Consider the following 16,148-nt stretch of genomic DNA (forward strand, 5'->3'; position numbering starts at 1 on the left):
TGAATTATCTCATTTGTAACTTCCTGCTCCATTTCCAATCTTCTGCCTGCCATGCAAGAGTATGTACAGGCAGGTGTCAATATTCTACCTGCCTTTTTTGCCTTATTTTCATAAAGCATTCATGATCAGTTGCAGGTGCAGCCGTGAACAAACTACAGTCTGGATAATGTGATCATACATTCCTTGCTTGATGAAAGGGCAAGACTTGGTCTCCACACAAAATTGCAATAGAGACCTTTACATAAATGGTGGATTAATTAGGAACCAAATCAGGTTCTGTCACTTTAAAACTTTCCTCCACCCTCCATCACCTCCATCCATCAGTTGCCTGCAGCATGTATATTGAGGAATCGCGTGCAAACCTTACCATAACCCAAGGCTTAACATAAACTATGCTCTTTCAGGTCATTGGCAAATAACAGGTATATCCGGTTGTGCCTTTGTACTTGCCTGCACACAAATTAAAAGCGCATGTAAAGTTACAATAATCAAAGTCAGTCAGGGGGAAGGGGAGGAGAGCAGGGGGATAATAACTGGGGGATCAGGTTATTTATCTTCACAGGGAAGCCACTGGGAGAAGCCTCTTTGCATGCCATTTACACCTCAAAAGAGAGATAGGGGCAAATCTGGCTCTTGGCCAAAGCCATCCCCTACAGCGCCCCAAGCTGTGCCTAATCCTGTCTTTTCCCCGCAGCTGGTAAAGACGCTCTTACCTCCGCTGCTGCTGCTTCTTCCTCATGGTGCTGCACGGCATTTTAAGCCTCCTCCTTAGCTGCAGAGTGAGTGTTTCTGTGGGAGACAACAGCCAGGATGGACTTTAGGCTCTACTCATTGGAAGAATTTTCTCCTCATGGTCTCAGCTACTGCTACTGTCACTACCTCCAGCGCATTGCTGCTTCTGCAGCTGCTTCAACTCTTATTCCCTGACACCTGCAGGGTGACCCCATGTCTGCACAGCCACCCCAGGGCAGGCACAGGCTCCCACACTGTTCTCCCTTCTAGAGGAAACCATCAAGCCATTGTGCAGCCACCCTGAGCCTGGGTGTGGGTTGCTTGGGAAAGGGAAGAATTTATGGCATTTTTTTTTCTGTCTTTCTCCTTTGGTGTGCCATGAGACTAACAGACATTAGCAAATGCCTCTTCCCGGAGAACTGTGACAAGATAAAACCTGCCCTGACTGGCACCTGCAGTCTGTTTCCCTCATAGTCTTTGATCTGCCATTGCTGAAGGTTAGAAGACCTGAATGGCTCAGAAACAGACACTTCCTTGGGTTTGCTTCCAAATGCTAGGAGCATGTAAGTGTCAAGACCACTTTTTCTCCCTGAAAAATTTACTGAGGAATAGAGGAAATCTTTTTTATTAGTATTATTATTATTTGTCTTACAGAAGAAATCAACCATCTTGATCAGGATTGTAGCCCTTACATATAATACTTTACAATTCTCCTAAACTCAATTTTCCATCACTGACCACAGATACCACAAAGGGAGTTTCCCTTATTCCATTGATTTGAATATACATTCTCCAAATCTTTGTTCAAATTAAAAAATGTGCAAACAAATAACTCCCATTTCCCTTACCCTGGGGAAGAGCATAAATAATTCTATAGGCTAGGGTACTACCTGCATATATCCCAGTCCCAAGTATTTGAGTAATTTCATTTACCACTGAAATGCAGTTACTGCTGGAGGCAAATGCATCAAACCCTTTCACAACAGAACAGAGGAAGCCAAGAATGCCCTGCTACAGAGGGATGTGCAAACGTTTCCTCAGCTGAATTTAATCAGCCAAATCATAGAAGGTCCTGGTTCAGATTAGTGCATTTTCACCTGACAGGGTACTGCAATGAAGCCAGAGTAGCATAACCACTGTTTCTGGTGGATGAGCTATCACTCTGCAGCTTTTTCACAAATACTATTCCACACTTTATTGACCTACAGTAGTGGAAGGGAGAAGGCAAGGGGAGCATGTTTCCTGACTCATTTGAGCAGGGCTATCTAAGAGGTGACATTTACGAGCAACTCCTTGACTGACGTGAAATTTATTAGGTCCGTAACATGAACCTCCTTTGGGAAATCCCAGCTAAAGGCCTGTCTCTTCATGATTAAAAGCTAGGGAAAGTCCTCACGATGAAGAAATTATTGCGTCCCTCTTTCGTTCAGCTGCCATTTCAACAATCAATTTGTGCCCAGTGCCACCTCCTCCCTCAGAACACCTGAAAACCTGAAAGCAGCAGTACTAAGGATAAAAATGTTTTAAATTGCTCAAAACTTCCCATTATAAAATTTCAACCTTCTAGACAAGAAATTACTCCAGATGCTATGGAATCCATGTCTAATTGTACAAGAAATTTCAGCATATCCATGTGAATGTGCAGGTAAGCAGAGCAGGCTTTCCAAAAGTTATGATAGAAGCCCAAAGAAGAATTCTGAAATTTAACTTGGATTGCTCTAGAGGGGACCAGATTCAAATTGTTCAATTCAATTGTTCAAATTATTTTATTATTTTGACCACTTGTTCTGCTGTCAAGCACCAAAAATGGCACACACCAAACACAAACTGAAGAAGCCAAATGATGAATATTTGTATCATGCGAAATGATGATATTTGTGTCATAGGAAATTATCAGTTGGGAAGTGGCGAGATGAACATTTATAGGCTGGGATAATCAATGACCAGGACACTTGAGGGACAATATGGGAAAACCCATATTCTCATCAAGGAACTGCAAGTTTCTTCATTTATGTGCAAGTGCTTCACTCTCTTACTCTTCTGTGCTGAAGGGTCAACCCCCTGTAAGTGTCTACTTGCACAGAATTCCCGTAGCTGTGAATTCTGGTTTTTCCTTTACTTGTAATTTTACCTTACTTTAATAATCTGGTCTGAAATTTTCTATTCCCCCAAAATACATATTTTACAGGGTAATCTTTAGAAAAGTTCTGTCCAAAACCAGTTGAATGTATTCAAGAGAATGAGGAAAGTAAGTGTTCATATTAAAACATGAAATGGCATTTTCTTTGAAAAATTTTGTTTAATGCTCTAATGCAGGGACTTGACATTTGTCTTGGTAATGTCTTTTCTCCCAGATTTGTGCCTTGTGCTCATCCCTTGATAATTCATTCAAATTTGGACAAACGTCCAAACTCTGAAAAACTGTGTTTTGCACATCCATAGTAAAGACTCTCTAGAACTTCACAGGTAAATCTTCAAAACCTTCACTCCTACAGAATATGCTTCTGCCTGTAAGGGAATTAGACTTTGCTTTTAGCTGTAGCCCAGGACTGTTTTGAACAAGCATCTGCCAATACTCTGAGCATACATGTGCACTGGTGCTTTCTAAAATGAAAAATACGTAAATCTTGGAGTTAATAAAGTGTAGTAATTTTGTAGTGTAATTGCACTACAAAGTTTGTATCACTACTACTAATACAACATCCAAAAAATTCTGGAAAACAAAGGAGAAATATATCACTGCTTGTTAACATAACTGCTTGTATAACTGCTTGTCCTAAGCAATGTCATAATTTTAAAGCTTTGAAGTGATATAACACATCATAAAGGTTATAAGATTTAGATACTTCAATGAAAAGATGGACATTGGCAACACAGCTCTTGGTTCTGCAAACTTCAAAACCAGTGTGAGGATGCAGAGCTGCCTGATGTCCCTGGGAGCACCCCTGCTGCTGAAGTAGGAGAGTGAGCAGGCACAGCAGTTTGCTCACACATCACATTTGAGGACAGATGCAATAATGCACACCTTGAGCAGTGTCTAATCTTTCCTAAATGTCATTTAGTCCATCTAATTCAGATTACTTCTTTCAGAGCACTTTAAAAGAATTTGTATAGTGTCAGTAAAAAGACACACAGAAAATACCACAGATGAGGGCCCAACCATGTGTAAATTAGATTTTGTTCTTTTACATTGTAGCAGAAGGCAGTTTAAAAAGGCTTCTCAAAGATATCCACAAAGGTATCATCTCTGTGTTTTCCTCTCAAGAAAGACTAAGCTGTATGGTTTCATCTAATACTGTCAAGAAAAGGCAGTAAACTTTGGAAAGAAATACTGTAGGAATCAGGCAAAATTAGAAGTCTCAGAATCAAGTTTTATGCTTGAATTAAGTTTAACACCATGTCCTCATTTCTGGAATCATACCTGTGCATTGCCTGTGTGGAAGCAGACCATAATGTATGCCTTTAATTTCTAAGTAACATGAAAAATGCAAACAGATGGAGAGGCTACAATTCAGTCTACCACTGAACTGAGCCCCAGCAAATACTGGGAGGTTCCTTGCCTTCCCACAGCAGCTGTGGGAATTTGGCTCAGAATTAGAAGCCAAATTTAGAGTTTTCAATAGCAAGGCAGAATTGAAAGTGCAAGCTGGGAAGTCAGTGGGAATGCAGGGAAGAGTGAAAGTACAAAGAAAGCTGCAAGTTAGTGAACGTTAAGAATGTGATATGCAACCACAAATACGTATGCTTTAAAAAGCATACCACAAATGCTTTATTTTAGGCCACAGTGGATGGCCTAAATAAATAATCCTGAATTATGGAGCTGCAGCTGGCTCCTATGTATGCCTGGCACTCTGGGTAGCACTGAGGATGCGGCTCCTTCTATTTTGCTTACATCTCATGCTTGGCATGACCAGAAATCTGACAAACTGAGCCAAACCAAGAGCCTGCATCAGAAATTATCTCACTACCATCCACACTTGGGGTGCTGCTGTCTCAGGTTGGCTTGAACACTGAGCACTCAGTGCAATGTAGATAAGCACAGATGGTGACCATGGAGCAGCAGCCATGAGGCTGTGGCTGGACTGAGCACAGATCTTCTCCTCCAGATCTGAAACTACTTGAATCATAATGGTAACCCTGCATCACGTGGGATCATCACATCAAGGTAGTCTGAGTGAGGTGTTGCAAACACAGATGTGTACAGGTTCTTATTCTGATTGTAGTCTGGCTGTTGTGGTGGTGATTTTCCTGACTCACAGCAGTACTGAGACTAGAGTTGAACTCTAGAGGTATGTAAGCACATCTGTACAATTTAAAGCAGCCTGAAACAATAGAATATTGCACTTGGTTATATTTCCAAGTGATTTGTGTTTTACAGTTATGCTACTTATCTTTCCAAGTGATTTGTGTTTTACAGTTATGCTACTTGTTTATTCATCTTATATTGCACATACCTATATAATATTGTGCAACACTGAGAATCAGACAATCAGAAACAACATTGCCAAGGATTGTTTAACAAAAAATGGCTTGGATCACACTACAAATGGTAAACAATTTGTACAAGCTCTGTGCTGAAGCAATCCCAGGATAAAACATTGCTCAACTAACCCACCTTGGGATTTTGTAAAATTTAGAGAGAGGAGGAAAAGACCCATAGTCCCAGGCATGGGAAAGAGAGAAATCTAGTGTGGGAGGGGGCTTTCCATGGAAAAATGCAAAAGGAAGAGGTAAGAAAAAAAAAAAAAAGAGGTAAGGTAAGAAAAGAGCAAGGTCAAGTCCATGAGAAATTCCAGCTGATGCTCATGAGGATTTATGAGCAGCTTACCAGTATTCAAAAGCAAAGACAAGGGCTGCCATGGTTAGAAGTAAAACTAAGAATTGAGTCTTCAACACCTGATTTAGGTAAGCAATTCTTAACACTTGTAAAAATCTCTTAGGGTCTTGGAAGAGGGAGGACTGTGGCAGACATAAAAATTCTCTCTCAATGGGCACATGAAGACTCTCTAGGTTGTGCAATTCTTCTTCCTTTATCAAATTTTTACCTCCACAACAAGGATGCTCATCCACACACTTAAGTAACTTTATTCACAGTTATGGAGGTACTGATACCCCCCCATAAATTCTGCATCTGGCATTCCTATCAAATCAATTAAGATTTTTTAGAGATTAAGCCTGAATTCCTCTCCCTTAATCCCAAACCAACTCACTTCAAGCGCCCTTCAACTTCTTTTCTTTCCCATATATTATATCAAGTAGGATTTTCTAGACCTCAGAAATAATTCATTTTACATGGCATATATTTTCAGTGATTCAGTCTTCAGTGCCTAACAAAACGAACCAACTCAGGAATCTGGGACTGGTTTAAGTAGGACCCGCATCTCAATGAAGTCCCTAGAACTGGGAAAAAAGAACATACATTCTTTAAGAGCAATTCTCAACTCCTATGCTTCTACAAAAAAGAGGTGAGAAGAATAAATATAGGGGTTGGCAGGAGGGCACTTTGTAGAATATAACAGAGACCAAGGGACTAATCAAGGTCACACAGAATCAGAGCCTAAAAAACTGGGTGAATATTCAGTGTATACAGTCAAAAGAATGCTCAGGCTGTAATACATGCAATAGGGAGCCAAAGCTGTAAATAGTACAGGGGGACCAGGTGGCACTATCACCACAGAAGAAAATATCTAAAATAGGTTTTCTTTGTTTCCTAATGGTGACAGAACTCCTGAGGACCAAAGAGAAGTGAAATAAGAAATAATTAATGTTTCCTTGGAGCATAAAAAAAAGTGCTAGGATTTAAAACTCCTAGGCTCCTGCCTTAAATTTTGAGTTTGCAAGTCATGATAGCGGAAATGTATTCCTTTCTCTGTACTTCCTGCAAGCAGCCAGGAGCAATCCAATTGCAGTACAATTAATTTGGTTGCTGAACAGAAGAAAAGGTATAGGGACTTACTAATAAGAGCTGGAATGCCTGGAGTTTAGGCAACTTTTTACCATAGTCACCAAGAGAAGGGCAAATTTAGCTGCCTGCAATAAAAAATGCCCAGCATTTTAATATAAAGCTCAGGTAACTGATCCAAGCTAGTCCTTACCAACCAGATCCAGTGCCTGGAACAGTTCTTCTGTTCAATGGCAAAAGATCAGTGCCACGCAGATCTTTTTCTGGAACTTTGCCAGAAGATGCAGAGGATGTCCATGTCTTTTCTTTGACATGAGACAGATGAAGGAGGGAGCAGTGACAACTTTTCCATAGCTGAGTGGTTATAGCATGTGAAATTTGGGTTCAATCTTCTGACAGTGATGGAGATATCAGAATCCCCTAAGCTTAGTCTCATAGGGATGGAGCTACCTTTGCTTTTTTTTTTTTTTTTGAGGCTGGGCTACTTGTGCAGGACCCTTCAAGTTCACCCTAGAAGTGGGGATGGGAAAGGGAAGCTCACATTTACCAGCACTGCTCAGAAAAAGTGGTTTTGACACCTCTGTTACTTGGCAATGACAGGAAGAAGCTCCAAGCCAACAGATGATCCGAGGCTGATGCTAGTCTGAGCAAGGAGCATCACCATCTGGAAGAGCCTGGGACAGTGACAACAGGCAGGATTACACTTTTTATCAAAGACAGAAGCAGTAGCAGCCTGGCCAGGACCGGGCTCACACCCTGAGCTGGGCTGACTCCCAGCATCTAATTTTGTCTAATCCCTAAATGCTACCAAAACATCGTATTTTCTTCTCATGACGTGACTGTAAAGAATCTGAAATAAATGTTGTATTTTCATATTTTTCTTGTTACTGCAAAAATGACAAGAACAACGCAAAGTCGTTCTGTTTTCTTGGGGAACGATTTCCTCCGTATCTGGGGGTTTTGCCGTCCCGGGGCGCCGGAAAGCCCGGGGGGTCTTGCAGCGCCGTACCCACACGCCTCTCGCCAGCTCTCCCAGTGCGGGCGGAGGCGCCAGATTTAAGAGTAAAAAGGCGCCGTAAGCGGGAGAGAAGCGAGCGCAGGGCGGAGGCGAGACCGGAGGGCACCGGAGCCGGCCGGGGTGCGAGCTGCCCGGGGCTTCCCAGCCTCATTCTCCCCGGAGCTGGTGTCAGGTATTGCGAGGAGGGGTAGGGGCCCGGGAAGGAGATGGCTGGAGGCTTTCCAGCCCCGGCTCACGCAATGCTAACTCCGCACGCAACGGGGAGGCGACAGGCGGAGGAGGGGAAGCTCTTCGGCTTCCTCAGCCCCTAAGATGCAGGCGAGACTTCGCCTCCCGACAGCGAGAGCTGCGAGCCCGCCCGCCACCCCTCTCTCCTCCCGGCACCTCCTCCGCTAAAACTTTTGGCCCCGGCCATAAAGCGTCCGTGGCTCAGCCACTCCGCTTGGCGAGGGCCCAAGGGCAGCTGGCAAATAACCGCGACCCCTCAAGCCAGAGGACGGGCCAGACAGCGGCGATTTGCCAGCGGGGCCGTCCGCGTCCCGCCCGCACCGCGCCGCGCACCGCGAATGCCGGCGGGTTTAAAGGCGGGAGTGGCGATGCCAGGCGCCCAGAGGTGGCGGCTCCGGTTCCGGCTGAGCCTGAGAGCAGCGGGCCGTCCTCTCCGCGCCCTCTGAGCCGCTCGCCTTCGCTCCCTGCGGCGGGCTGGGCTGGCCCCGTCCCGTCCCGTAGCCTAGCAGGCGGGTGGGAGGGAGAGAGAGGGAGGGAGCGCAGCAGCCCGCTCGCTCCCGGTCCGCGGAGCTGCTGGGGCAGGTGGCTGCCTTGGGGCGAGCTCCGAAGGGTTAAAGAGCTGGGAAGGTGATAAATGCGCCGGGATCGGGCGCAACTGGCATTTGCCTGCACATGACCTGCCAAGCTCCGGGTGACAGGTACCGGGGCTCTTAATGAGTTTCCCAAAGGCTTGGATCTGAACGCCGCCGTCGCCGCTCTCCTCGGAGCCGCGGCTATCCATTAGAGCTGCCGCCGGCTGCACAGCTCCTCTCCATCCTCCTCAAGGTCTCGGATGGAAGCAGCGTGCAACAGGTCAGTTCTGCTACAGGAGCCCGCCGCTTATTTCACCCCTTCACCCTCTCGCTGCTTCTGAAAGGCTGGAGCGGGCGGTCCTCGGGCGCGGGGATGGGAAGCGGGACCAGTCAGCGCTGCCACGCAGAATCCTCAGGCATCCCCCACAGCCCATTCCTGGGGCGGCAGACCGCCAGCCTGCCATGCCGCGACGGGCCCGAAGGTGCGGGGAGGAGGGAAGGGCTCGGGATGGAGAGGGCTCCGCGGCCGCTTGCGGAGGTTTCTCCGGAGCAGCGGGAAATTCCGACAGTGGGGCGCGTAACTCGTTTCTCGCAGGAGCTTTTTCGCCGGGGGGAGCGATGTGCAGCGCCGAAATTAACTTGTCTCCGACGCACGGCAGTTGCCTGCATCTGCGGAGGCTCGACAGGCGAGAGCATCCTCCTGCTTTCCTCTGAGCCTCTCTCAGGCGTGACCTGTTGGATCCCTCGCGGAGAACTTTCTCTACAGGCGGAGAGAGAGCAGCGGCCTCCCTGCCAAATACGACTTCGATCTCTTATTAGGAGCTTGCCACTTGATTATCGATTATCCCTTCTTTTTCGCACAGGATTCAGGGGGGCTTTAGGCACACAAAGAGCGCATAGCAAGGACTTGCGCGGACTCCGAGCGCTGGGACGGCTGCCGGGGCTCCCCTCCGCCACACCAGCGGGCCCCGTCCGGGCTTCCCCTTGCCGGCGGGACCTGAAGGTCCCTCCATCCCGCGGGGACGCTGCCCGCTGACTTTTCTTTTTCCCTTTCAGCATGGCCCTCGAGAGGCTCGGGGAAGCGCTGCGCGGCATCCCCCCGTTGCAAAGCTCCCTCCTGCTCCTCCTCTGCCTGCTCGCCGGCATCCACCTGGGCAAACTCCTCCTGCAGCATCAGCTGCGCCGGCGGCAGGGCCAGCGCCGGGCGCCGCCGGGCCCTTTCCCCTGGCCCCTGATCGGCAACGCGGCGCAGCTGGGCAGCGCCCCGCACCTCTCCTTCGCCCGGCTGGCCAGCACCTACGGCGCCGTGTTCCAGCTGCGCCTGGGGCGCTGGCCCGTGGTGGTGCTGAACGGGGAGCGCGCCATCCGCCAAGCCCTCGTCCGCCAGGGGGCCGCCTTTGCGGGCCGGCCGCCCTTCCCGTCCTTCCAGCTGGTGTCGGGCGGGCTCAGCCTGGCCTTCGGCGGATACTCGGAGCTCTGGAAGCTGCACCGGCGGGCGGCGCACGCCACGGTGCGCGCCTTCTCCACGGGCAGCCCCGCCACCCGCCGCCTGCTGGAGCGGCACCTGGTGGGCGAGGCGCGGGCGCTGGTGGCGCTGCTGGTGCGCGGCAGCGCCGGCGGCGCCTTCCTCGACCCCTCGCGCGTCCTGGTGGTGGCCGTGGCCAACGTGATGAGCGCCCTGTGCTTCGGCCGCCGCTACAGCCATGGCGACGGCGAGTTCCTGCGCATCGTGGGGCGCAACGAGCAGTTCGGGCGGGCCGTGGGCGCCGGCAGCCTGGTGGATGCGCTGCCCTGGCTCCAGCGCTTCCCCAGCCCCGTCCGCGCCGCCTACCGCGCCTTCCGCGACCTCAACCGCGACTTCTACGGCTTCGTCCGCGGCAAATTCCTGCAGCATCAGCGCAGCCTGCGCCCCGGGGCCGCCCCCCGCGACATGATGGACGCCTTCATCCGCCTGCAGCGGGAGCAGCCGTGGCTGCAGCTCGAGCACGTGCCCGCCACCGTCACCGACATCTTCGGCGCCAGCCAGGACACCCTCTCCACCGCCCTGCAGTGGCTCCTCATCTTCCTCATCAGGTATGTGCCGGCAGCACACCGGGGCGCCCCACCGGCCCGCGGTGGGGGAGACCTGCGAGCCCGCCCGGGGTGCGAGCGCCCGCCAGCTCCGGGGGAGCCCCGTTTAAACTGCGCCTCATGGGCAAAGGCGCTGCTGGGAGGGCTCCCGCGGCGGGCGGGAGCAGCCGGCCCGAGGCAGAGCATGGAGCTCCGGGTCCGGGCAGAGCCGGGGCGCGGCCCCGGCAGGGACCCGCCGTCGGGTCGCGGGTCTGCGAGACCGGGCAGCGCCAGCCCGAGCAGCGCCGGGTGCCTCAGCGGCCTCCGATTAACTAACACGGAAGCTCTGGGAAACCTGCCAGAAAGAGATAAGGAAGTATAAAAGAAAATAAATCCCACCCTACTCAGGAGGTCGGGTTATGGTGTATAAGGAGAGGCTGGCAGAAAGGCAGCCGAGTAAAACCTGAAAGTAACAGATTTTAGCAGGTCAAGATCAAGGAGATCATAGGAACAGGATAACAACTGCTTAAGCACGGCAAAGAGTTCGTGCACCGCTTTACAAACCCGCTATTATGCTGAGCTGCCGTTGTGTGTGCCTTCCTTGCCATTGCGTGACTGGGCAAGGCAGACCCCTTGGGCAGCCGCCCTGGCACCGGCCTGTCCGCCGGGGAAACTCAGAGAGCTGAGGTGGTTTAAGAGAAGGTGCCGACTCTCTTGCCTATCCTGGCTTTTCCTTTCAGCGCCTGCTTAATTTGTAGGCATATGCAAACATTATCTACTCAGTCACTTCTTGAAAAACAGCAAATATTTAACACTCCAGGAAAGGTTGTGATACCCCAGTGTTCACATAACTTTTGGGTTTCTCCCCATTTCTCATGTTTGCCCAGCATTTGACATGTGAGTCTGCTGCAGGAGGAAAAAGCAAGGATGCAGAAGCCAAACTTGAATACTTAAAGTAAATGAAGGGTCCTGGGCAGAATGTGTGCTTTTAGACAAGCAAAAGGTGTATTAACATTTGGATCTTGTTTGGTTACTGTGTAGCCTTCCAAACTGTCCAGACTTCAAGACAGTCAGCTTTAAATACATTATTGAGAAAACATAATTTGATATTAATTAGAAAATGTCTTCTCAAACTAAAAGTGGGAACCTCATAAAGCCATTCTGACAATTTAATAATTGAGGGGTTTTTTCAAACTTAGAAACCTGCAGGCTTTCAAATGTATGAAATATGTCTAGTGATAACAAACTCCATGCTAATTTTTAAAAGTCACATACAGAGTTGGAAAATCAAATTCTTGTTCCCATGGAAAATGGAATATTTAGAAGAGAGAAGTAATTCTAGGTTTAGAATTAATTTTCAAAGTTGGATCAGAATATTCAGTTTCAGCACACTTTAGGTTATTGGGGTTTTTATGTGGAGAATCAGTTACATGGGATATTAAGGTAAAAACTGAGCAAATTAAAATTACACCAGTGCACGGGAAGTTTGTTTTTTCTCTAAGTTTTCAACTACACGTTCCTGCGATACATTTAAACTCTGCTCAAACTGCATCATTTAGGATAGCAGTGAGATTCTGTAAAAAATGTTTGCAGCAAGCATTATTTGTAAGAAAAAATCTTTGAAAGTGTTATGTACGCACACACATCTTGCTTTAAATGACAGGTATCCGAAAGTGCAGGCTAAAATGCAAGAAGAGGTAGATAGGATTGTTGGAAGAGACCGTCTGCCGTGTGTTGAAGATCAGCCTCACCTGCCCTACATCATGGCTTTCCTGTACGAATCCATGCGTTTCAGCAGCTTTGTGCCTGTGACTATCCCACACGCCACCACAACCAACACATTCATCATGGGCTACCTCATTCCCAAGGACACTGTCATCTTTGTCAATCAGTGGTCAGTGAATCATGACCCAGCAAAATGGTCCAACCCTGAGGATTTTGATCCAACAAGATTCCTGGATGAGAATGGGTTCATCAATAAAGATCTTACGAGCAGTGTGATGATTTTCTCACTGGGGAAGCGTCGGTGTATTGGAGAGGAGTTATCCAAGGTGCAGCTCTTCCTCTTTACCTCCATACTGGTGCATCAGTGCAATTTCACTGCTAATCCAAATGAAGACCCTAAAATGGACTTTACCTATGGGCTGACCATTAAACCTAAGCCATTCACCTTGAATGTTACGCTCCGAGATACGATGGATTTGCTCGATCAGGCTGTCCAAAGACTGCAAGCAGAGAAAGCAGCCAGTGAAAGTCAGCTGTCAGCAAATGCCTAAGCAATAAACCTTGCATCTACAGATAATCCCCCTCTCTCTTTTTAGACTTCTATAACTCATATCTTGTTCTGGTGATATTTTTGTTACATAGCCAATACTACACATGATAAAAGCAGGAAGAAAAGTTGCACAAGGTATAATTCAAGTCATCATTTTAATTCTAGAAGGAGAGCCAGGGGAACAATATATTAAATGATAAAACATATGCAATTTGAAAGTAAGCCTTTTCTTTTCTAGCTTGTTCACAGAAGTTGTCAATGGAAAGTGCTTTTTATCTACTGACTGGTTGGAGCATCTCCCGGAACTGTCTCTATAATCCTTTCCATGTCTCCATGCACTATGCCTTAACTCTAAGTTTGCCTTCAGTGACTCCACATTCAGAAGTGAAATCTCTTATTAAAAAACAAACAAAACCAGTTGCTCAGAACACTGCAGCCTGCTTCTGAACTTACTCTGCTGGAAACTGCCATAGGCTCATGGCAGCTCTGGTGTTCTGGCTGCTGGGATGTATGTTAATGCCTCAATAATAAGTGTTCACATGATTTTTGATAAAATGGCGATGTGAAGTCTTGCCTTCAGCATTCCAGAATGTTTAAATAAATGCCTAAAACAATAAAAGCCTTGCTTGTAAGCATGTTTGAAATTAAAATTCATGTCTTATATGAAAATTAGCAGAATGTCCTAATATAGTAACTTTCCACAAAGTTTTGAAAGATCAGAATTTCTGTCACTAGATGGCAAGAGTGATGCAAATCATATGCTAATCTCTTCATTAGCATGTTTATGAACAAAGTAAGTATTTGAATTAGATTTATAAAGGTACAGCTGAACTTTTTGTTTCTTTAGGAAGGAGTTAATATGGTTGTCCCTAAGCACATAGGTAAGTCTAGTAAAATCCACATTGGCCAAGGTAGCTAGAAGTGAGTTTGGGGGGGGGGGGGTTTATATTAAAACATTAATGCCACAAGCCTCAAGTAAAGCATACAGCAAATAATACCTCTACTCACTCACTAGTCATTCTGTTAGGTTGACTTAAATAGTATATCTGAAAACCAACCATGTACTTTTATTACAATTTGTTTGGAACAAAGTCTCAGAAGGAAAATTAACATTACATGTCCTAATTAAAGTACCCATTACCTGAACAAAAAGTACTTTTACAATATTTGTGAGGCAAAATTCCTAATTTTTTTTTAAGAATACCTCTTATTTTAAAGTAAAACACACACGAAACTTTATGACGTTGAACCTCCAGCTAATGTTTGTTTCACAAAGCTCTAGAAAGCAAACAGCCCTACATAAATGCCTGATTTGAAAAGTGTTGGGCACTTCTTTGGAGCTGCAGATCACCTTCAATTAGATATGAAATCCATCAGACATGACAGTACCTCACATGACTTGCTGTGCTCCACCGAGTACCAGATAAGGTATTAGTAGAGCCAGAAAAACAAGGTTACAGTGCTACACAGGGAAGTAGCTCTGCTGAGACCCAAGCAAGTAAGGATTTGCACTGTGACTTCTGATAGATGGCCAGTCCTAGTCATGCTGGCAGCAGGGTCAGAGCTCCTACTGGCACTGGGAAGAGCTGGTTTAATAACATATTCTCAATCTTAAGTACAAGCTTCGCTACTGATTTAAAAAACCTGAACCAAGCCTACAAGCACTGCTCTATAACCCCACAAAGTAATAATGTACCTACTTAAAGTTTCTGGCTTCATATGGGATCTATCATCTGTTTTAGAGTTCAAAAGCTTTCTGCTACATACACATGGAGTAACCTCAGGTGTTTTTCTGAATTATGTACAAGTTTGTGATATCCCAGAACTTAGCCTATATCTGTGAAAAGCTTTATAAGATACTCAGCATTTTCATATGGAGATCTACATTAGATCAAATGCTAGTAAGACAATTTTTTCTTGTACCTTTGTAAGTGCTATTATTAAAAGAAAAAAAGTATGTAACCTACAGCTGAATAGCTATTCTAATGCAAGGATCATCAATTCATATTTTAATAAAAAAATGTCTTTTGCAATTTTTTATCCTTCCAAAAGCTTTAACTGTGCATTGGCTACTAGTGCAAAATCCATCCACACTGCTCATGTCAGTCAGGGGGTTACACACTATATAGCTGTTGGTCACATAAAGCCACATGTACTCTGTGAAGTTGCTCAAATTTAGTAGCACTTATTTAGAATGTATGCAGTCATTTAGCAAGCTAAATTCTATGGTAATTTTGAAATGTATCGTTGTGTTACCAAAATATTAAATAAAAATATTCTTACACCACCATTGCTTAGTTTATACACAGCTTTCTAACATCAAGATAAAGAAAATTATTATTTCTGATTTGGAAAGTATTATTATTTTAGATATTTATTCATATACTTTGCACCTTCTTCCCATTCCTGGATTTTAAGGTTTTTCCTCCATGCTGCCCTTACAGCTTCTCAGGTCTGCCTTTCACTTTGCCATCTGTGTTCAACTTCCTAATGCTCCTTGCTAAGAACATTCCCTGTTGCTTGCCTCAGCATTGATCTGAACTCTCCCATGTCTTTTGCTTTTTTCTAATAGCTGTTAATCTCTCCTCAGCCTGCACAATCTCCTCTGCTATGTCCTTCCCTCTGGCATTTCATTTTACTTCCACCTTCCCTATTTTCAAGCCCACAGACTGGTTTTCCTTTCTTTTTTTCCTATAGATGCTTCCCTGCTGGCATCTATACACTCCTGACACTGGGGACCAAATTGTGCTCTTTTGGCCTGGGTACATAGTCAGGAGTGCCAGGAATGGAAATCTCAGGGCCAAAAAGTCCTTGATGTGCCCTTGCAGAGCAACCTCTCACAAAATGAAGGCAATCCCATGGTGAAGGGTGGCTGTTACTGCAAAAGGAAAGCATTTCTTCATGATGAAGCATCTCCCCTCACCCCTTGGTCTTTTCTTCAGTGTGCTACACAAGCCTGCTTACTTCAGAGCTGTCTTAGAAATAATCACATTTTCCTTAACCTCAAGGGAGCAGAACAAGATCTGGGTGGGAAAGGAGGCTGGGCAGACTGAAAAGCAATAGTTTCCTTCTGATTTGAGATATTTGCAGCTGGAATTTCCCCCTGTGGGGGCAGGATCTAAGTTCAGGCTGAGTTGGTGAAATCAGGAGCACATATTGAAGACAATTTACAAAGTCCTCCTAGGAAGAGCCATGGGCCTGTGGAGTAGGTGTAGTGCCCAGAGGCAGCCCATGCAGTGTGTACATGGCAGGGGCTGGCCAGTGGGACAGAGCTGATTCAGAGCAGGTGTCCTGGGTAAAAGCCAAGAGTACCTCCCTCAGCAACCTGTGACTGGGTCACCACAGCAATACCAGACAGATACAGGTTGCTCT

The 16,148-nt window shown here is 46.4% G+C and overlaps 1 protein-coding gene across 1 annotated transcript; it reads left to right on the top strand.

The window, feature by feature from the left end:
• Nucleotides 1-8,712: 8,712 nt before the first annotated feature.
• Nucleotides 8,713-15,052, top strand: CYP1B1 (cytochrome P450 family 1 subfamily B member 1). The gene is made up of 3 exons (XM_066547889.1): nt 8,713-8,732; nt 9,509-10,525; nt 12,165-15,052. Exons 1-3 carry the CDS (start codon nt 8,713-8,715, stop codon nt 12,775-12,777), a joined length of 1,650 nt encoding a protein of 549 aa, XP_066403986.1. The 3' UTR covers nt 12,778-15,052.
• The last annotated feature ends 1,096 nt before the right edge of the window (nt 15,053-16,148 follow it).

This window comes from Molothrus aeneus, chromosome 3 (genome assembly GCF_037042795.1).
Source record: "Molothrus aeneus isolate 106 chromosome 3, BPBGC_Maene_1.0, whole genome shotgun sequence".
Classification (NCBI taxonomy): Eukaryota; Metazoa; Chordata; class Aves; order Passeriformes; family Icteridae; genus Molothrus; species Molothrus aeneus.